The sequence below is a fragment of the Schistocerca piceifrons genome, chromosome 9 (genome assembly GCF_021461385.2).
Source record: "Schistocerca piceifrons isolate TAMUIC-IGC-003096 chromosome 9, iqSchPice1.1, whole genome shotgun sequence".
In the NCBI taxonomy this organism is placed as follows: domain Eukaryota; kingdom Metazoa; phylum Arthropoda; class Insecta; order Orthoptera; family Acrididae; genus Schistocerca; species Schistocerca piceifrons.
Window position 1 is genome coordinate 45577054 of NC_060146.1, and position 23551 is coordinate 45600604.

Consider the following 23551-nt stretch of genomic DNA (forward strand, 5'->3'; position numbering starts at 1 on the left):
TCGATTCTCTTCTGTTCCGGTTTTCCCACAGTCCATGTTTCACTACCATACAATGCTGTACTCCAGACGTACATCCTCAGAAATTTCTTCCTCAAATTAAGGCCGGTATTTGATATTAGTAGACTTCTCTTGGCCAGAAATGCCTTTTTTGCCATAGCGAGTCTGCTTTTGATGTCCTCCTTGCTCCGTCCGTCATTGGTTATTTTACTGCCTACGTAGCAGAATTCCTTAACTTCATTGACTTCGTGACCATCAATCCTGATGTTAAGTTTCTCGCTCGTTCTCATTTCTACTACTTCTCATTACCTTCGTCTTTCTCCGATTTACTCTCAAACCATACTGTGTACTCATTAGGCTGTTCATTCCGTTCAACAGATCATTTAATTCTTCTTCACTTTCACTCAGTATAGCAATGTCACAGCGAATCGTATCATTGATATTCTTTCACCTTGTATTTTAATTTTACTCCTGAACCTTTCTTTTATTTCCATCATTGCTTTCTCGATGTACAGATTGAACAGTAGGGGCGAGAGGCTACAGCCTTGTCTTACACCCTTCTTAATACGAGCACTTCGTTCCTGATCGTCCACTCTTATTATTCCCTCTTGGTTGTTGTACATATTGTATATGACCCGTCTCTCCCTATAGCTTACCCCTACTTTTTTCAGAATCTCGAACAGCTTGCACCATTTTATATTGTCGAACGCTTTTTCCAGGTCGACAAATCCTATGAAAGTGTCTTGATTTTTCTTAAGCCTTGCTTCCATTATTAGCCGTAACGTCAGAATTGCCTCTCTCGTCCCTTTACTTTTCCTAAAGCCAAACTGATCGTCACCTAGCGCATTCTCAATTTTCTTTTCCATTCTTCTGTATATTATTCTTGTAAGCAGCTTCGATGCATGAGCTGTTAAGCTGATTGTGCGATAATTCTCGCACTTGTCAGCTCTTGCCGTCTTCGGAATTCTATGGATGATGCTTTTCCGAAAGTCAGATGGTATGTCGCCAGACTCATATTTTCTACGCACCAACGTGAATAGTCGTTTTATTGCCACTTCCCCCAATGATTTTAGAAATTCTGATGGAATGTTATCTACTCCTTCTGCCTTATTTGACCGTAAGTCCTCCAAAGCTCATTTAAATTCCGATTCTAATACTGGGTCCCCTATCTCTTCTGAATCGACTCCTGTTTCTTCTTCTATCACATGAGACAAATCTTCACCCTCATAGAGGCTTTCAATGTATTCTTTCCACCTATCTGCTCTCTCCTCTGCATTTAACAGTGGAATTCCCGTTGCACAATTAATATTACCACCGTTGCTTTTAATGTCACCAAAGGTTGTTTTGACTTTCCTGTATGCTGAGTCTGTCCTTCCGACAATCATATCTTTTTCGATGTCTTAACATTTTTCCTGCAGCCATTTCTTCTTAGCTTCCCTGCACTTCCTATTTATTTCATTCCTCAGCGACTTGTACTTCTGTATTCCTGGTTTTCCCGGAACATGTTTGTACTTCCTCCTTTCATCAATCATCTGAAGTATTTCTTCTGTTACCCATGGTTTCTTCGCAGCTACCTTCTTTGTACCTATGTTTTCCTTCCCAACTTCTGTGATGGCCCTTTTTAGAGATGTCCATTCCTCTTAAACTGTATTGCCTACTGCGCTGTTCCTTATTGCTGTATCTATAGCGTTAGAGAACTTCAAACGTATCTCGTCATTCCTTAGTACTTCCGTATCCCACTTCTTTGCGTATTGATTCTTCCTGACTAATGTCTTGAACTTCAGCCTTCTCTTCATCACTACTATATTGTGATCTGAGTCTATATCTGCTCCTGGGTATGCCTTACAATCCAGTATCTGATTTCGGAATCTCTGTCTGACCATGATGTAATCTAATTGAAATCTTCCCGTATCTCCCTGTCTTTTCCATGTATACCTCCTCCTCTTGTGATTCTTGAACAGGGTATTCGCTATTACTAGCTGAAACTTGTTACAGAACTCAATTAGTCTTTCTCCTCTTTCATTCCTTGTCCCAAGCCCATATTCTCCTGTAACCTTTTCTTCTACCCCTCCCGTACAACCGCATTACAGTCGCCCACGACTATTAGATTTTCGTCCCCCTTTACATACTGCATTACCCTTTCAATATCCTCATACACTTTCTCTATCTGTTCATCTTCAGCTTGCGACGTCGGCATGTATACCTGAACTATCGTTGTCGGTGTTGGTCTGCTGTTGATTCTGATTAGAACAACACGGTCACTGAACTGTTCACAGTAACACACCCTCTGCCCTACCTTCCTATTCATAACGAATCCTACACCTGTTATACCATTTTCTGCTGCTGTTGATATTACCCGATACTCATCTGACCAGAAATCCTTGTCTTCCTTCCAATTCACTTCACTGATCCCTACTATATCTAGATTGAGCCTTTGCATTTCCCTTTTCAGATTTTCTAGTTTCCCTACCACGTTCAAGCTTCTGACATTCCACGCCCCGACTCGTAGAAAGTTATCGTTTCGTTGATTATTCAATCTTTTTCTCATGGTAACGTCCCCCTTGGCAGTCCACTGTCGGAGATCTGAATGGGGGACTATTCCGGAATCTTTTGCCAATGGAGAGATCATCATGACACTTCTTCAATTACAGGCCACATGTCCTGTGGATACACGTGATGTGTCTTTAATGCAGTGGTTTCCATTGCCTTCTGCATCGTCATGTCGTTGATCATTGCTGATTCTTCCGCCTTTAGGGGCAATTTCCCACCCCTAGGACAAGAGAGTGCCCTGAACCTCTATCCGCTCCTCCGCCCTCTTTGACAAGGCCGTTGGCAGAATGAGGCTGACTTCTTATGACGGAAGTCATTGGCCGCCAATGCTGATTATTTTTCAAAATATAGGGAGTGGCGGGGATCGAACCCGGGACCAAAGACGTTTTGATTATGAATCAAAGACGCTACCCCCTTTTTTTTTTTAATCTCATTTTGTTCACTTCCGTTCGTTGCAGCTGCTCGGGGTGGACGTCGTAAGACATCCGTTTAAGTTCATTATTGACCGATTAACTCAGTTTTTTATTACAGAGGGCAGCTAACCCTCTCACCGAACACGCTGAGCTACCGTGCCGGCGCTCCTAGACCACGGGATGGAGTTTTATTAGAACCAAAAAGAAACACCCCTTATTGCTAGACGCGTGAAAGATCTCTTGCGCGCGTCGTTTGGTATAATCGTGTGCTCAGCCGCGACATTCGTCATGCTTGGCCTCCCAGGTCCCCAGACCTCAGTCCGTGCGCTTATTGGCTTTGGGGTTACCTGAAGTCGCAAGTGTTTCGTGATCGACCGACATCTCTATGGATGCTGAAAGATAACATCCGACGCCAATGCCTCACCATAACTCCGGACATGCTTTACAGTGCTGTTCACGACATTATTCCTCGACTACAGCTATTGTTGAGGAATGATGGTGGACATATTGAGCATTTCCTGTAAAGATCAGCATCTTTGCTTTGTCTTACTTTGTTATGCTAATTATTGCAATTCTGATCAGATGAAGCGCCATCTGTCGGACATTTTTAGAACGTTTGTATTTTTTTTTTTTTTTTTTGTTCCAATAAAACGCCATGTCATTCCAAGCATGTGTGTCAATTTGTACCCCTATATCTACATCACTCCGTGATTTATTCAGTTTTCAAATTTATAGTGACTTTTTGATCACCCGGTATATGTCTATGTCTGTTTCTGTGTAGTCAAAGTGTAGTGTATGTCTATTGTTCGCGTATTGCCCGCAGAAAAAGACAGTGTGTTCTGGGGAACCTTCTTCCCCGCATGTGCATGTAGGTGTCTGCCTCAGACACGCGGTTTAAGTGCGTGGGATAAGGTCCGTGCCCGGTTAAGAAATGTACCATACCGCGGCTGGGATCGATATTTTTCGTTCTCAACCGCTCCCTTATGTCAGGGAGGAAGTCGTGCAGTCTACGTCCCTTATCACTTACATCCCACTCACCTTGCCATGTATCCAAACGCCAACTTTTACAGTGACTACCTTATCTAATCTCCCCATCTTGGTCATAGCGGACAGAACAGCTTTGTCCACAATGTTGGCGCGATGTTGGAACATTTTAACGGGTATGGGCATGTCTGCGTTGATGGTTCGACGCCGTCTTCTGCAGACTGGCATTGTGGCACACGTACCTTAGCGTTGGCTTCCATTTACCAGAATCCGCGAACGCTGCAGACTGCAATGGGCACGTGAAGGCTGACACTGGCATGTTAACTGAAAAAATATGTTTTCTGGTGAATCCCACTTCAGCTTGTCATATACTGATAGCCGCATATCCATTCGACGCCATGGTGAACGCAATTGGGCGCAATGTATTTCTAAGTGATATAGTGGACAAATGCCAAGTGTGATGTTTGGGGAGCCATTGCCTATAGTGCCCGATCTCGCCACCTACGCCTTGAGGGCAATCTGAACAGTGACCACTACATGAGGGAGACACTGCCCCCACCTGCAGGCCGTCTCACGTGCCATATTTCAGCACGACAACGCCCAGGTGCATGTGGTGAGGAATGTGGAAGCCTTCTTCGAAGAACGATGGGTACCACTGCTTCACTGGCCTGCCCATTTGCTTGGCACGCCCATCCAACATGTCTGGTATATGGTTGCTAACTCGTTCGTTCAGGTCCTCTTCCAGACACAGTTGATGCTTTGTGGACGTGCCTACAAACTCCATGGCAGGATGTACCCCACCAACATATTAAGCTACTGTTTGATTCCATGCCACGACATCTAGCAGCTCTGATTGCAGCACATGGTGTTGCTACTCTGTAACGAATTTCCACAGCTCAAACGCATGTTCAGGTTGTAACGGTAATCAGTCACGGAATGTTATGTCCCTTGTTGGTGGAATAAATTTCATTGTAATCACATCTCTCAGTCTTCACGTTTCGCTTTTTCCAAACATAGTGCACAAGCCGATAATTTTACTTATGAGATAAACAGTGCATATCATGCGCGCGCAGAATACGGTGGCCGATACATGCGCAGATGGCAGGGCGCGTATGGAGAGAGCAGTAGTGGTGGGGGTTGCAGGCAGGCGCTGTCGGGGAAATGCCGAGCGGTGGAGCGGAAGTGCCGTTGTAGACTGAAGCCTATGGTCACATCTTCTGTAGATATTATGCAGAGCCCTTTCACGCCCACTCTCGCTCGGTCACAATTCAAAGACTTGATTAATATCTAAAAAGAATTTCGCCGAAAATGCAGCGATTTATTTCCGCCTAGCTTGTTTACCATTTGTTACTTTCAGAGAAGCGTTCAAATGTGTGCGAACTCTACATCTACATGATTACTCTGCAATTCACATGTAAGTCCTTGGCAGAGGGTTCAACGAACCACAATCATACTATCTCTCTACCATTCCATTCCCGAACAGCATGCGGGAAAAACGAACACCTACACCTTTCTGTTCGAGCTCTGATTTCTCTTATTTTATTTTGATGATCGTTCCTACCTTTGTAGGTTGGGCTCAACAAAATATTTTCACATTCGGAAGAGAAAGTTGGTCACTGAAATTTCCTAGATAGATCTCGCCACGACGAAAAACGTCTTTGCTTTAATGACTTCCATCCCAATTTGCGTATCATATCTGCCACATTCTCTCCCCTATTACGTGATAATACAAAACGAGCTGCCCTTTTTTGCACTCTTTCGATGTCCTCCGTCAATCCCACCTGGTAAGGATCCCACACCGCGCAGCAATATTCTAACAGAGGACGAACGAGTGTAGTGCAAGCTGTCTCTTTAGTGGACTTGTTGCATCTTCTAAGTGTCCTGCCAGTGAAACGCAACCTTTGGCTCGCCTTCCCCGCAATATTATCTATGTGGTCTTTCGAACTGAAGTTGTTCATAATTTTAACACCCAGGTACTTAGTTGAATTGACAGCCTTGAGAATTGTACTATTTATCGAGTAATCGAATTCCAACGGATTTCTTTTGGAACTCGTGTGGATCACCTCACTCTTTTCGTGATTTAGCGTCAACTGCCACCTGCCGCACCATACAGCAATCTTTTCTATATTGCTTTGCAACTGATACTGGTCTTCGGATGACCTTACTAGACGGTAAATTACAGCATCATCTGCGAACAACCTAAGAGAACTGCTCAGATTGTCACCCAGGTTATTTATATAGATCAGGGTCCCAGGACGCTTCCCTGGGGAACACCTCATATCACTTCAGTTTTACGCGATGATTTGCCGTCTATTACTACGAACTGCGACATTCCTGACAGGAAATCACGAATCCAGTCGCACTACTGAGACGATCCCCCATAGGCCCGCATCTTATGGGACTTAACTGCTAAGGTCATCATTCCCTAACCTTACACACTACTTAACCTAAATTATCCTAAGGACAAACACACACACCCATGCCCGAGGGAGGACTAGAACCTCTGCCGGGACCAGCCGCACAGTCCATGACTGCATCGCCCCTGACCGCTCGGCTAATCCCGCGCGGCAGAGAGAAGCGTCATGAGTGGTGATTTTTGAGTAAATTTCTCCTGTTGCCATGTGAAAATTTACTTCCTTTGCCAAAAACACAGCAGAATTTACACAGTGTCATCTCAATAATACGTTGTGCAGATGCAGTTGCAAAATAATTCTGAAAAAGTGGTTTATCAAGTTTATTATGTGAGAGACTGAGCAAAAGTAAGGTCACCCGCTTATGAAAAAGCACATTCTCATAAGAAAATAAGCGTGTAATGTGATCATTTATGTTCCAAAACCCGTAGAATTTCTCGTCTCACCAGCTATCGATGGCCATTAAAAATTGCATTCTTTCATCTGAAAAGTCTGTACTTGGCGGAATAACACTATAGATAATGAAGTTTTGCATAATAGCCGGCCGGAGTGGCCGAGCGGTTCTAGGCGCTTCAGTCTGGAACCACGCGACCGCTACGGTCGCAGGTTCGAATCCTGCCTCGAGCATGGATGTGTGTGATGTCCTTAGGTTAGTTAGGTTTAAGAAGTTATAAGTTCTAGGGGACTGATCACCTCCGAAGTTAAGTCCCATAGTGCTCAGAGCCATTTAAACCATTTTTCTTATTTTTTTTTTTTGCATAATAATCATACGGAAAAATAATCTCCTGTGTGTGTGTGTGTGTGTGTGTGTGTGTGTGTGTGTGTGTGTGTGTGTGTGCTATCATTTGCCAGAATCTCATTTCGATATCACAGACAGTTTATGAAATATTGGGCATGTTGTGAAGACCCCTGTTTTTTATTGCAAACTTTTTTGAATTTCGCGCAGTGTCTTACTACCACGTAAATGTCATACTTCCACGGACATATCACAATAACTGTGATCATTAACGAAATGATGGGCACATAGTCATGAAACTGACATACAAAGCTACAAGTAAAGCAAAAAACAGAATCTTTTTACTGAATAGTTGTAACCTCCCCCTCACTTATCGACCTTAATGACAGTGAAAAATGAAACCGCGTGTACCTAATGGGAATTTTGGAAAAGCAATCGTCACCGAAGTTAACCTGTCGGTAAAGAGGGAGGAAAGGGTTACATCTAAATGAAAGGAAAAATGCAAGTGAAACTGGTGGAAATTAATTTTGAAATAGGGATAAAGTTAATAAAGAAAGTAAATGTGCGGCCGTTACGTTAACAATCAAGTAGCGGTAATTAGATATTTGAGATTTGGGGGAAATTACGGTCGCCAGTCCTATGGACAATTACTATAATAACTGAAAAAGAAAGGTTATTACACATATAATTAGCACTAGAAGCGTGGCAACTGAAGGTTGACACGTGTAGTGTGAAAACTGAAAGTTTGTCAGAAGTAATAAATTTCGCTACACTTAATTTAGCAAAAGAATTAATGAAACCGGAAAATCGAAAGTTAATTTAGTGACTGAAGTTAATAGTGAGCTTTCTTTCTGAAGCACATCGAAATACAGTTAGTCTTGGACTACCTCAACAATTATTTCTAAAGCTACTTGAATCTACGCAATTTAGAAAGAAGAGATTTAACTCTGAACTTGAATTAAACGATTCTGAACAATTAACAATAGTAAAATTTAGTACGTACCAAGCTGAGCTGCAGTCACAGGTAAGCTAAAATACGGTAACAAAACTCGCACTCTTAATTTGTGCTTGTGTAATCTAACTATTGTAGCCAGCTATGAATACTTAAATTGAACTTTGAAATTAAAGCAGTGAAATGGAATTATGCTGGCGTTTGAATTTCAACGACACTCGGGTTCGTTTCGGAAAAGGAAGGGACCCTGCTTGGCAATGCAATTGGGACAATGAGCAACAAAGGTTCATGCTAAGTTGCTGTAATTTTGCGAGGCAAATGGAACAATTTGAAAAGCTGAGGTCTGCCATACAGTTCTGAAACTTTACGTGCTTTTAGTCTTCCTTGTTGGTTGATTGAAGGTTTGAAGCCGTCGATCGAGGAGGTGGCGACAGTCACTCATTGTCGGCCGTCGCTGTTGCACAAGCTGGATGTTGGCGCGCCTTCTTCTCGACACGGTCACCAGGCGAAACGGGCTCTTGATGTGCGCCAGCTAATGCTTCCCGTCCGCGACACCATGTCAGAAACTATCATCGCGAGTCGAGCGCAATTACGTGCTGCCAAACCCCGAAAGCACGGCAACTCGCGGGAGCGTCACACAACACACCTGCTCCACTCGCTACTCCAGCCAGACTCCTACTTGCTCTGCCCGCGCTCCAGGCGGCAGAGTTAACACTACCAAAGATCCTACACACTTTGAGTTTTCCCTAGGCAAGACCCAGCGTAAAAATACAAATAATACCTACGAAACAAACCAATTATACATCGACATAAATGCATAAATATATATATATACAAATAGTAAAACAATTACAATATGTAAAGACACAGAAATGTCATATATTCAGGTAACAAAAATAAGGAAAACAAATTATAGTACAATAGATGGAAATTGGAGGACATGCATTTCCGGCGTTACATAGTTTCTATAAAATCGTTTGAGAAAAATAGCAGGGCGTGCGCCTCGTTTCAGCCATCGCAGCGCATTGCTGACCTGCCGAAAGCGGGCAGACTGTCGGCTTCCCTTTCTCAACAAACGAATGACCTCGCCCAGAGCTTTGGACGAAAACTGGTCACTGCGCATCCTGCCTGGGCACACTGGGCCAAGATGGCAATAATTTCGATACGCGTACATGACATCCTCTGAAGGGTTCACAAATTAAATTTCTTGAAACAACATAATACTATGATTTACCGACGCGTTAAAGATACTGAACAACCGTAAAAAATTACTTTAATTAGTGGTGAAAGCTTATAACAGGCACGTTAATTAACAACGGACAAGCTGTGATTCTTCAGTTTCTCCCGGCGTATTTGTTGCTCGAACAGTCCACGGGTATACTGCCGGTCCATAGTGTCCAACGGGCACAATATTTCGGCGATCAGACATATCGCCATCCTCAGCGAGCTAACTGAGCTCCTGATTTTTTTTTCTTTATTGATTTTCAATTCCCCCCGAAGGGGGGCGGGCTGTCAGCAGCTTAGTACGCTGTTCTACAGCCTACAGACTTTTATTTTAAAGAACGGAAGCAGAAAAGAAACAAGAAAAACAGGCGATAAAACGGTGACGTCAAGTGAAAAACGGCGGAAAAATGCGGAAAGTTAAAACAGAAGGCAAAAGGGGTTGGCAACGCTACTAAAAGGCACAGGAATCAGACAAGTAACATAGTACACACACAATTAAAAAAAACACGGCGACAGTCTGGTTTCTGTTCGCAGCGACAGTATGATGGCTGTTCGCAACACTTCCCAAAAAACACAACACGGCACACTCACTGTAGAACACTCACTGTAGAACACTGCACGAAAGTTGAGCTCCTGAGGGCGGGCGGCCGATTTAAATCCCCTCCCCCCGCGGGCCGCTCTCTTCGCCGTGCGCACCCGCGCGCCGACGGTCGCGAAGTCGTGGGCGTCGGAATCTGTCGCAGCATCCATGTGCTTGCTACGTCCGCCTTGGTCACCAGTTCGTTACTCCGTAAAATGGGGCACTATCGGGGAAAATCGGCCGTATATTAAAGAAACACCGAGTTAAAACCGTCTTTTACCCGCCCAATAAAACACGGGCATTACTGGGAAGTGTGAAAGATGACCTCGATTTGAGGAAGGCCGGCATATGCCAGATTCCCTGTGAGAGTGGGAAGACTTATATCGGACAAACAGTACGCACCATCGAAGATCGTTGCCGAGAACATCAAAGGCGCACTCGACTGAAATATCCAAATGAGTCGGCGGTAGCAGAGCAGTGTTTGTCCGAGAAACACGAGATGGATTATGAGCGTACCAAGATCCTGGCTCAGACCTCTAAATATTGGGACAGCGTTATAAGGGAGGCTATCGAAATTCGCACCACGGAAGATCTCATCAACCGAGATTGCGGCTACAATCTCAGCAAGGCTTGGGACCGGGCATCGAATGTGATTAAGAAGACTCTCAGCAAGAAGTACGAACTGGCGACCAGGGCGGACGTAGGAAGCACATCGACGCTACGACAGATTCCGACGCCCACGTCTTCGCGACCGCCGGCGCGCGGGCGCGGACGGCGAAGAGAGCGGCCCGCGGGGGGAGGGGATTTAAATCGGCCGCCCGCCCTCAGGAGCTCAGTTCATCAGCGCACCTGACGATGGCGACATGTCTGATAGCCGAAATATTGTGCCCGTTCGACACTATGAACCGGCGTATACCCGTGGACTGTTCGAGCAACAACGGACAAATCATGCCTTACAAAAATTATCAAAACCTGCCGTCACAACATCTGTTATAGAATCATAGTAACAAAAACTAGTTTAAAATGGGAGCTTGCAAAAGAACTATTAACGTTCGGCATCACTGTCTACGACTACACTATTGACTAACGTTATACAGTTAGTTGCCTGCATAACCAATAAGCAGTTTGGCAAAGCAACCAAAAGTGTCGTTAATGAATATCTTCATAGTCAGCTCAAAGCATTCACCGTGGGACACTAAGATATTGAGCATCTTTGGTCGGAATTTAAAGGTATTGTCCACCACGCGCTAGAGAAATATGTGCCTAGCAAAAACATAGCGGAGGGAAAGGATCCACCTAGGTTCAACAAACTGAGCTGCTGAGAAAGCAGAGAATTTTGCACAGTCGTTTTAAACATAGTCACTGACCCGCTGACAAACAGAAATTATGCGAAATGAAAGCAGATGTCAAAAGGTCAATGAGAGATTCCTTTAACGAATTTGAAAGTAATATTTTATCTGGAGATTCTAAAAATAACCCAAAAACGTTTTGGTCGTACGCAAAATCTATGAACGCTACAAATAATTCAATACCTTCTCTTACTGACAGTACGGGTAATGTAACGGATGATGATGAGCATAAGGCCCAAAGTCTAAACCTAGCTTCCAAAACCTCGTTCACGGTAGAGGACTGCAGCACCATTCCCCCTTCCAATTATCAAACAAACGCAAGGATGTTTACATAGTATTTAGTATAACCGGGATTGAAGAACAGTTAAGATCCTTAGATGTCAGGAAGGCATCTGGCCCAGACGGTATCCCTGTAAGATTTTATGTTGACTATTTTACAAACCATTCTTATCCATCATCTATCAGAGATCGTTGGAACAGCGGAAAGTTCCACGGGACTGGAAGAAGGCCCAGGTCATAGCAATCTATAAAATCGGATGCACATAATTACCGGCCAATTTCACTGACATCGATTTGTTGTAGAATCGTGGAACACATTTTGTGTCCAGACATAATGAATGACCTTTCTAGACTCTGGGAAGCTCATCTGCAGAAACCAGCACGGTTTTAGGAAACAGCCGTAATACGAGACACTGCTGGCCCTCTTCGTGCATGATATACAACAGGCTCTAGATACCTGCTCCCAGGTTGATACCACATTCCTCGACTTTCGACCACAATCCAAAAGCTTGTACTCTTTTCGTGTCTGAACTGATTATTGTTACACTTTTGTGCAAAGCTACACTGCGGAGAAATAACTTTAAAAAAAACTTCGTAACATTTAAATTTCTATTCGATATGCAAAAATTTTTCGGTAAAGTCTTTGTTGCAATCGGCGCTTTGAATCCCGCTTCGGCCAACGTCAACTATTTTGCTGCCAAATAAAATACTCATCTACTGGTTTTAGGACTTCAGTTCTTAGTCAAATTCTCTCACAAGGGAACCTCCCCATCACACCCCCCTCAGATTTAGTTATAAGTTAGCACAGTGGATAGGCCCTTAAAAACTGAACACAGATCAATCGAGAAAACAGGAAGAAGTTGTGTGGAACTATGAAAAAAATAAGCAAAATATACAAACTGAGTAGTCCATGCGCAAGATAGGCAACATGAAGAAGAACATGAGCGGAGGGGCGCCATGGTCCCGTGGATTGCGTGAGCATCTGCGGAGCGTGACGTCCTTGGTTTAAGTCTTCCCTCAATTGAAAATTTTAATTTTTTTCCTTTCGCAAAGTTATGATCTGTCCGTTCGTTCATTGACGTCTCTGTTCACTGTAATAAGTTTAGTCTCTGATTTTTGCGACCGCACCGCAAAACCGTGCGATTAGTAGACGAAAGGACGTGCCTCTCCAATGGGAACCGAAAACATTTGATCACAAGGTCATAGGTCAACCGATTCCTCCACAGGAAAATCCGTCTTGTATATTCTAAACTACACTGGTGACGGCATGTGCGTCACATGACAGGAATATGTTGTCGACCCACCTAACTTGTACACTTGGCGAATGAGTAAAAAGATTATTCTAACTTGTCCGATTTAGGTTTTCTTGTGGATGTGATAATCACTCCCAAAAAAGTGATGAAAACATAAGAGTTTGTCACATAAACTGCAACAAATGAATGCAACAGTTTCACAGTCGCACAGTATTCCCTGTGCTCTGTCAAAACATATGTTTTTAACGTTTTCATATTTTACCGTGTGTAGACCGTCAAAACCTGTATATGTCCAAGCAAATCTGAACATGTCCTGGAATTTTGGAGAGCGAAGTTGATTATGTGTGAGTGCCTGAATTTTGGTAATTGTCTGAAAATAAAAAATTAAACTTTTCACTCGAGGGACGACTTGAACCAAGGACCTCTCGTTCCGCAGCTGCTCACGCTAACCACGAGACCACGCAGATTCTCCTTGATGTTGCCTATCTTCCCATGGACTACTCAGTTTGTATATTTTGCTTATTTTTTTCGTAGTTCCACACAACTTCTTCCTGTTTTCTCGATTGATCTGTGTTCACTTTTTCAGGGCCTATCCACTGTGCCAACTTACAACTAAATCAGAGGTGGGTGCGATGGGCAGGTTCCCTTGTCAGTATCACATGACTTAATTCGACTACATTCAGTTACCCTTGTTCAACATAAATTTGATGTTCATCTTATAATGTCTTTTAGAGACACTTACTGTTCTCTTCAAATGTTCATCAAAGCGCCCTTAAAAATCTGTTTAGACCATTTCATGTGTACAGTGTGTTTCCTTAACTATTCGTCCCAATGAAACTACTCACTAATATTATAGCAAAACACACTTAAAATCGTTAATACGTGACTTGTTACACCTTAAACAAATTACACCATACTGTTGTTTTTTTCTGTAGACCTGGGCAAAAACTACACTACTGGCCATTAAAATTGCTACACCAAGAAGAAATGCAGATGATAAACGGGTATTCATTGGACAAATATATTATAATTTATAGAACTGACATGTAATTACATTTTCATGCAAATTGGGTGCATAGATCCTAGAAAACAGTACCCAGAACAACCACCTCTGGCTGTAATAACGGACTTGATACGCCTGGGCATTGAGTCAGACGTTTTCAATTGGTGAGAAATCTGGAGAATGTGCTAGCCAGGACAGCAGTCGAACATTTTCTGTATCCAGAAAGGCCCGTACAGGACCTGCAACATGCGATCGTGCATTATCCTGCTGAAATGTAGGGTTTCACAGGGATCGAATGAAGGGTGGAGCCACGGGTCGTAACACATCTGAAATGTAATGTCCACGGTTCAAAGTGCCGTCTATACGAACAAGACGTGACCGAGACGTGTAACCAATGGCACCTCATACCATCACGCCGGGTGATACACCAGTATGGCGATGAAGAAAATACAAGCTTCCAATGTGAGTTCACCACGATGTCGCCAAACACGGTTGCGACCATCATGATGCTGTAAACAGAACCTGGATTTATTCGAAAAAATGTTTTGCCATTCGTGCACCCAGGTTCGGCGTCGAGTACACCATCGCAGGCGCTCCTGTCTGTGATGCAGCGTCAAGGGTAACCGCAGCCATGGTCTCCCAGCTGATAGTCCATGCTCCTGCAAACGTCGTCGAACTGTTCGTGCAGATGGTTGTTGTCTTGCAAACGTCCCCTGTTGACTCAGGGACCGAGACGTGGCTGCACGATCCGTTACAGCCATGCGGATAAGATGCCTGTCATCTCGACTGCTACTGATACGAGGCCGTTGGGATCCAGCACCGCGTTCCATATTACCCTCCTGAACCCACCGATTCAATATTCTGATAACAGTCACTGTATCTCGACCAACGCGAGCAGCAATGTCGCGATACGATAAACCGCAATCGCGATAGACTACAATCCGACCTTTATCAAAGTCGGAAACGTGATGGTACGCTTTTCTCCTCCTTACACAAGGCATCACAACAACGTTTCACGAGGCAACGCTGGTCAACTGTGTATGAGAAATTGGTTGGAAACTTTCCTCATGTGAGCACGTTGTAGGTGTCGCCACCGGCGCCAAACTTCTGTGAATGCTCTGAAAAGCTAATCATTTGCATATCACAGCATCTTCTTCCGGTCGGTTAAATTTCGCGTCTGTAGCGCGCGTCATCTTTGTGGTGTAGCAATTTTAATGGCCAGTAGTTTATTCATACAGATTTGTGGAGACATTGCAGAAAATGAAAAAAGACACTTTCATTTTATGACATGTATGACACAGGTGCACATTTTCCCTAGTAGAGTTCCTTGAAGGGTTTTACACTGGGCTACCATTGGGGCAACGTTGACCGTTGTTTTGACTGCTTCGTATGTAACACGTTCAAATGGAATCTTAATTTCAACATATTTACATATTAGACTTCCTGGCAGATTAAAACTGTGCGCCCGACCGAGAATCGAACTCGGGCACACAGTTTTAATCTGCCAGGAAGTTTCATATCAGCGCACACTCCATTGCAGAGTGAAAATCTCATTCTGGATAATTACATATTACTGTGGCAGCCAAGGGCGCCCATGTCCCCCCCCCCCCAATCGCCACTCATGATTTCGTTTCAATATACCTGGTATAGTTGGTAGGACGATGGGGTGGATTTATAGCAAAAGCCCCCGTTGGGTAACTACGAGGATTGCCCATAAAGTAATGCACAACATTTTTTCAACAGTTCTTTATTGAAGATAATGAGAATTGCAAACAAAACAATGGTGTTTTCTCTACACACCCTATTTTTCCACGTAACCTCCATCCCGTTCCGGCCGGCCGGAGTGGCCGAGCGGTTGTAGGCGCTACAGTCTGGAACCGCGCGACCGCTACGGTCGCAGGATCGAATCCCGCCTCGGGCATGGGTGCGTGTGATGTCCTTAGGTTAGTTAGGTTTAAGTAGTTCTAAGTTCTATGGGACTGATGACCACAGCAGTTGAGTCCCACAGTGCTCAGAGCCATCCATCCCGTTCCATGGTTTTCCTCCAGTGCGAAACAAGGGCGTGTTCACTCTGTCAGTACCAATCCATGTGCTGTTGGCGGAGCCAATGCTTCACTGTGTGAATCACCTCCTCATCGTTCTCAAAATGTCTTCTACGAATGTCCTCCTTTAATGGCCCAAACAAGTGGAAGACCGAGTGGGCTAGGTCAGCTGTGTCAGGTGTCACAGCCGTGGACGGTCTCCCCTACGGCTGCAAATCGTGGAGCTCCGCCCGACCGCCTTCTGATGACCTCACCCTCCGTGCCCAGTGACCAACTGTACTTCTGTCGACAGCAGATTCTTGCAAGCGTTTGTGAACATTCCCCACAGTTTCTTTATCTGCACTGAGAAATTCAATGACAGCGCGTTGCGTGTAACGTACGTCACCTACAGAGGCCATTTTGAAACTGTCCTGCAGCCACGCTATCTGTCGGAAATGGAAACTTGGCGCGCTCACTCAGGAGTCGTCAAATAATACATACGTTACGTTTCGAATGCGTAGCATTGTTTTCTGCTGAGAAAAAAAAATGCGGTGCATTACTTTCTGGGCAACCCTCGCAATAGAGCTGTGGAACTGGCGTAATCTACCATAACCAAGCGTTTTCCTAGTAGCTTTCGTCAGTGAAGGTCCTACGCTTTTTTCCTGCACTTTAGTTGTGTTACATAACCATTGAACTTTACTTCATACTGATCCGTTTCTTTACGAATACAATCAGTCTCTCACCAAATTCCCCTAAGAACTAGAAGCGGTGACCCGACGTGCGGACACATACAAGGCAACGTAACGTGTGGGACATGTGTGTTCTACTTAGTTATCTTCCTGACTGTTGCTAAAGAATAAACAGTATTTACAGCGAAACTGAAATTGTCAAAGTTTAATTCAAGTTTTATTCGAAAATTGTTGACTTGTAATGTGAAGTAGAAGAATTTTGTATTACAAATAAAGAAAACGTTACAGATTTATCATATATCACTAGAAAATGTAATTTCCAAAATAAAAAGGTAAAATAAATAAAAATGTCGTGTGACTAGGGCCTCCCGTCTGGTAGACCGTTCGCCTGGTGCAGGTCTTTCGATGTGACGCCACTTAGGCGACTTGCGAGTCGATGGGGATGAAATGATGATGATCAGGACAACACAGCATCCAGTCCCTGAACGGAGAAAATCTCCGACCCAGCCGGGAATGGAACCCGGGCCCTTAGGATTGGCATTCTGTCGCGCTGACCAATCAGCTACCGGGGGCGGACAAAAGGTAAAATGAAAGAACCACAAACCAAAAATATATCAAATATCATTTCAATACTTCGACGAACGTATGTTAAACATATTTCAACTATTCATAAACCTCTTTCGTATTTATCAGTAATAACAGGAAACTCTGAGTTTTGATCGTGTTTAAGAACGTTCTAATGAGTACAAAATAACAACGGTAATCATATTTTTTAATGTTTATGCATGTAACCTGTACTTTCATCAAAATTAATTGCTTTGGCTACATAACAACGCAGAAGTAATGCGATCAACTAATTTTTATTACTTACGAATTGCAGTTGATATTCTGTAAGGATACAAAATACACAGTGGACTAACGCTGAATAATACGCGGTACCAGTTAGGTGCAAAACAAACAAACAAAAAGAATTCGTCGACTCCCAGTTTCTCTCTTACACATTAACTTACGTTTCTTTCCCTACGACAGGTACCAATATTACCATTCACCGGTTCATTTACGTAGTGTACCAAAACCATCGAACGGTAGTTTTTGCAGGGCGCTACTCTAGTAACAAGCATAGAAAATGACCATGTAGCACTGGGCTCTTCTCCAGATGTCAGGCAAGAAGGGGCTACAGTGCACAGCAGCGAGTTCGCCAGTGTACCACTAGGTGGCAGCAATCGACACTGTTGCGTGATTTTGTCGTTCCTTATTAACAGGGCTAAGACTTTTCGTTGTCCAGTCTGTTGCCTAATAGTGAGACTGTGTCGTTTCCCGTGCTTAAAGCCTGTGTCATGTTTTAGAGTTGCTGTATAGATTTTCATTGCCTTTTTTCCCATTCATATTAATTGTGCCATACCTTGACTGTGTCATATTTCGATGAGTAACACGATAAACCGATTATTTAAAAAATTAATACTGTGGATTGTCCACGTCTTTGTGCTTTCCTTTTATAAAGCTCCGCATTCAGTTGTTAGCAAGAAAAGTCTCTTATTAGAAAATATGTAAGGTACTCAAAAAATAATGAGGATCGTTAATGTATAAGGACCAGTACTGATAGTTTAGTAACTCATATATCTGAAACACTGAATAAACTGGTCACTGACACGTAATTTTTAGGTGATGGAATGCGTTGGCGGGTCTATGTAGAGGAAGGAGGTCTCTTGGGTCAGTTCTCGATGGGCCATCTGACTTGGCTAAGAAAAAGAATCCGTAACATTTTTAACGCCTCTTAGTGGACTACAAAACAATTTCTCGAAAACTTTCTTTCACAACGTTCACATTTTAAAAAATGTTTGATAAACACGTCAGATGTGCTCTTGCATAATGACAAAGACCCTTACAGCATTCAGGACCTTAGTGCTGCAGGCCTGATTCTCCCAACGCTTCAGCGTGTCGGACGCTGGAAGAACAAGCCGATAGCCAAAGTTTATCAATTATAAAGAGTGTACGATGTCCATTGACGATCACTACTTGAATAATGCGAATACAAGCGGTTTTGTTCCTAACAAATTAAAAACCAAACGAAAACTCTGAAACTTTTCAAAATACAGAAATGAAAAGAGAGTATATTTCTTAATACACTCCTGGAAATTGAAATAAGAACACCGTGAATTCATTGTCCCAGGAAGGGGAAACTTTATTGACACATTCCTGGGGTCAGATACATCACATGATCACACTGACAGAACCACAGGCACATAGACACAGGCAACAGAGCATGCACAATGTCGGCACTAGTACAGTGTATATCCACCTTTCGCAGCAATGCAGGCTGCTATTCTCCCATGGAGACGATCGTAGAGATGCTGGATGTAGTCCTGTGGAACGGCTTGCCATGCCATTTCCACCTGGCGCCTCAGTTGGACCAGCGTTCGTGCTGGACCTGCAGACCGCGTGAGACGACGCTTCATCCAGTCCCAAACATGCTCAATGGGGGACAGATCCGGAGATCTTGCTGGCCAGGGTAGTTGACTTACACCTTCTAGAGCACGTTGGGTGGCACGGGATACATGCGGACGTGCATTGTCCTGTTGGAACAGCAAGTTCCCTTGCCGGTCTAGGAATGGTAGAACGATGGGTTCGATGACGGTTTGGATGTACCGTGCACTATTCAGTGTCCCCTCGACGATCACCAGTGGTGTACGGCCAGTGTAGGAGATCGCTCCCCACACCATGATGCCGGGTGTTGGCCCTGTGTGCCTCGGTCGTATGCAGTCCTGATTGTGGCGCTCATCTGCACGGCGCCAAACACGCATACGACCATCATTGGCACCAAGGCAGAAGCGACTCTCATCGCTGAAGACGACACGTCTCCATTCGTCCCTCCATTCACGCCTGTCGCGACACCACTGGAGGCGGGCTGCACGATGTTGGGGCGTGAGCGGAAGACGGCCTAACGGTGTGCGGGACCGTAGCCCAGCTTCATGGAGACGGTTGCGAATGGTCCTCGCCGATACCCCAGGAGCAACAGTGTCCCTAATTTGCTGGGAAGTGGCGGTGCGGTCCCCTACGGCACTGCGTAGGATCCTACGGTCTTGGCGTGCATCCGTGCGTCGCTGCGGTCCGGTCCCAGGTCGACGGGCACGTGCACCTTCCGCCGACCACTGGCGACAACATCGATGTACTGTGGAGACCTCACGCCCCACGTGTTGAGCAATTCGGCGGTACGTCCACCCGGCCTCCCGCATGCCCACTATACGCCCTCGCTCAAAGTCCGTCAACTGCACATACGGTTCACGTCCACGCTGTCGCGGCATGCTACCAGTGTTAAGACTGCGGTGGAGCTCCGTATGCCACGGCAAACTGGCTGACACTGACGGCGGCGGTGCACAAATTCTGCGTAGCTAGCGCCATTCGACGGCCAACACCGCGGTTCCTGGTGTGTCCGCTGTGCCGTGCGTGTGATCATTGCTTGTACAGCCCTCTCGCAGTGTCCGGAGCAAGTATGGTGGGTCTGACACACCGGTGTCAATGTGTTCTTTTTTCCATTTCCAGGAGTGTAGAACACAAAGATTACTTGTAAATGTAATGCGTTTTAGTATCACAGTGTAAAGACGTGCGACATTAGACATAAATACGAAAGACATTTCAGAACTCAGATGTCACCAGGTTCAGTATATCAAGCCTATAGAATTTCAAAATTTAGTTAATAGATGACAGTACGTATAGATTGAAAATTTAGTTGCATTCTTGTTCTCAGCAAAATTATTGAGACTCACGGTCCCTTCTTCAGATTCGTAGGTTATTCACAGTGCATTAATTTGAGTCTATCACCCTATGCGTGACAGTGTATTGCCAACCTCAGTAATCTCTACGTGATTGCAGCGAACGCAGACAAATATACGAGGGCTATTCGGAAAGTAAGGAACGATAGGTCGCGAAATGGAAACCACAGTGAATATCAAAACTCTTTTTTTTTTAAACAGTTAACTACAGCTTCCAGCTACGCATCTCCATAGTCACTCATCCGACTTAGACGTCTGTCGTAGCGTTGTACCAACTTTCCAATACCCTCGTTATAGAAGGCAGCCGCCAGTGCTTTCCGCCAATTCTCTACGCTGGCCTACAGCTCGTTGTCTACGCCAAAACGTTGTCTTCATAGCCAACCAGGGGCTCATGCGAGCAGAGATGAAATTCAGGAGGAGATAATTACGGGCTATATTGTGGGTAATCAAACATTTCGAATTGAAAATGATGCAGGAGCTTCTTCATTGCCCCTGCAGAATGCGGTTGAGACTTGTCTTGAAAAGGAAAATGCACGACATTTATGTAATGTTGGCTGCATAACTTCAGGAGAAATTTCTCACAAGGCCCTCGTATTTGACGGGAGACACCATTGTTCTAGGTATCTTTATGTGCTCCCTGAGTGCTCAGAACTAAGAAGAACGACGTAACGCGATCGACGGGCATACCAGAGACACTACCCAACACACTTGTGTGAAACTTTATAGGATTTTCACGGTGGTTTCCATTTCGCGACCGATCGTTCCTACTTTCCGAATAACCCTCGTATCTTATTCCACGTTGTTGCAGAGTGCCCCTGCGCGGGAGGCGAAGTTGGAAGCAGCAAAGTATGTTGGGTTGCATACAGTGAGGCGCACAATTCTCTCCAAGTTATCCTCATCAAGTAACGGCTAGAGTTGTGCTCTACCAAAACTACGGCTCGGTAGTTTTGGTACGCTACATAAATTATGACAGAATTACTAGTAGCACTGGTAGCAGCAGTAAGGAAAGAAACATAAATGAATCTGTAAGAGAGGAATTGGGAACCAACGACTTCTCTTTAGTGTTGCCAACTTTGTGGATTTTCCACTAAAACTGGTGGTTTCTACCCTCCTTTTAGTGGCGAAATATTGCTTCTAGTGGCTGGTGGATTTTTATAGTGATTTAGGAGAATTCGGTTTCAGTTACTGAAAATGCGATCTCTTAACCATTAAGGTATTTTTCAAACATTATTTGATTTCAGGAGTATTTAACTTTTACTACGAAGACAACGCCGATGAAGTACAACGTGACATCAAACAAACCATCACACTCGATAGAGTACATGCGCGGATTCCCTATAGAATGAACAGTATTTAGTAGCACACAGTATGACGTGCGAAAGCGGCTTGCGCAGATGCAGGGAGCGCAACAACCCGTTTCAAAAAACAGGTGCTCACTTATTTCGTTGTCGCTTCGAATAACCACTGAACTCTTGTTGGCTGACGCAGGGTGCGTCACGTCAAATGCGCGGAAAAAGCAACTCGACTGTCGTCGTTCGTGGTGTGCACTATACAATTGTGATTCTCAGTGTATGGTATTATTTCACGACTTCATTCGTGTATAACTATGCCGAAACCACAATATACGCAAAAGTTTAGGGATTCTTGGCTTCAAGATCCCATTTAAAACACTAGCTGAAAGTTATGGAAAGTACTGCCGGTCAGATAAGTGAGAATCTTGTGGTACAGTTTCAAGGAATCACTATGGGCATTTGAAGCCTCATAGGATGTCAAAGAAAGATCTACGAAATGAAAAGGTAAGCAACCTTGTTTTTAAATTGATCACTCACTCAGTGATCGGTTTTACATCTTTGGCCATTCTTTGACTAAGTAAATTGTTGCAGGTTGTAACTATACAGCCTAAAATTGATTCAAGTCCGAGCCCATTGGGAATAAAAAAAAAGGAAGAAGCAAGACTTGCATTATTCACAGCCATACATAGTAGTGTACGTGTAGTCGACCATTTGCGAAAGGTAATTAATCACAGTCATGAAAAAGATGTCGAAAATGTTCAGCTGCACCGAACTAAGTGCACCCCAGTTATAAAAAAAGAGTTTTAACACCGTATTTCAGTGACGTTCTAAAACAAGATTGCAAAGGTCAACCATTTAGCTAATTAATTGATGAATCTGCTGATATTGCTCTACATAAATACTTGGGGCTGGTTATAGTTTTATAGAGTAAATTACACCAAAAAGTAGTATCTAAACACCTTGACCTTGCTAAACTGTATGAGTGTAATGCTGAAGCTATTGCCTCTGCTATAAAGAAGTTAATTCAACGATTAGATTTGAAAATGTAATGGACATTGGTACAGATAATTTCTCTTTCATGGTTACAGTAAATAACGGAGAATTTACGAAGTTGAAAGAAGAGATACCACACCTGATTTTAGTACGTTGCTTCTGCCATTCCTCGCAACTAGCTGTTTCAGCTACTGCAAAAGAATTTTTACCGATAAATTGGAAGTTTTTAGTTAAAGAGACATATGATTGGTTTAGTCGCTCCTCTTCCAGACGATCTCTTTATAAAGAGCTATAAAAAATCCATCAGCGATGGAGAGAACCCGTTAAAAACAGTTCAACCGTGCCAGGCAAGGTGGTTATCAATAGAATCCGCTGTATCAAGAATATACACTCTCCGGCCAGAACTAAAAACACATATTTCCGTAGCTAAAGCGCGCGGAAAGGGTCACATCGTATATTGCACGCTATCTATGCGAAGGAGACTAATTACGCATATATTTTATTTTTACATCCAAAATTAAGTGTAATAAACAGAGTCAATAAAATGTGCGAGTCGAAAGATATAGATCACACTAAACACATTGATGAGTTGACCAAAGTGATACATATGCTTGTCAGTAAAGTTACGTTAGCTGCAAATAAAGTTAATATTTTTACTCAAAATATTCTTGATTCCTTCGATCGAATTTGTTATCTGGGATTAAGCTTTGAAAAGCAATTGCTTGAAATGAGAGAAAAAAGATTACTGCGGGAAGACGGAGAAACGTTTATAATAAGTCTGACTGAAGAAATAAAAAAGCAGATTACCAGAAAATTTGACGATCAAAAAAATTTCCAGGATAATATTGAACAAGCACTTAATCACAACAAAGAAAATCTAATTGATATAATGGCTCAGTTCAATAAAAGTGTAAAATTTATACCAACAGTGGATGATCAGTGGCGACAAATACATTTGTTGAACTGGAAAGAATCTAAAGATACAAAAAAATTTGGAATGAAGTATGGCATTTCAAAGACACTCAAGGGGAATCCAGATTTGAGAAATTAGCAAC

General features: G+C 43.7%; 1 protein-coding gene across 1 annotated transcript in view; it reads left to right on the forward strand.

Annotated features, from left to right (window-relative positions):
• Window positions 1-21977: 21977 nt before the first annotated feature.
• Window positions 21978-23551, forward strand: part of LOC124716685 (mucin-5AC-like) — a 53362-nt gene continuing 51788 nt past the window's right edge. Inside the window, exons 1-2 of the mRNA XM_047243224.1 lie at window positions 21978-22007; window positions 22095-22223. Of these exons, the coding sequence (XP_047099180.1) occupies window positions 21978-22007; window positions 22095-22223 (159 nt within the window). The remainder of the gene's footprint in view (window positions 22008-22094; window positions 22224-23551) is intronic.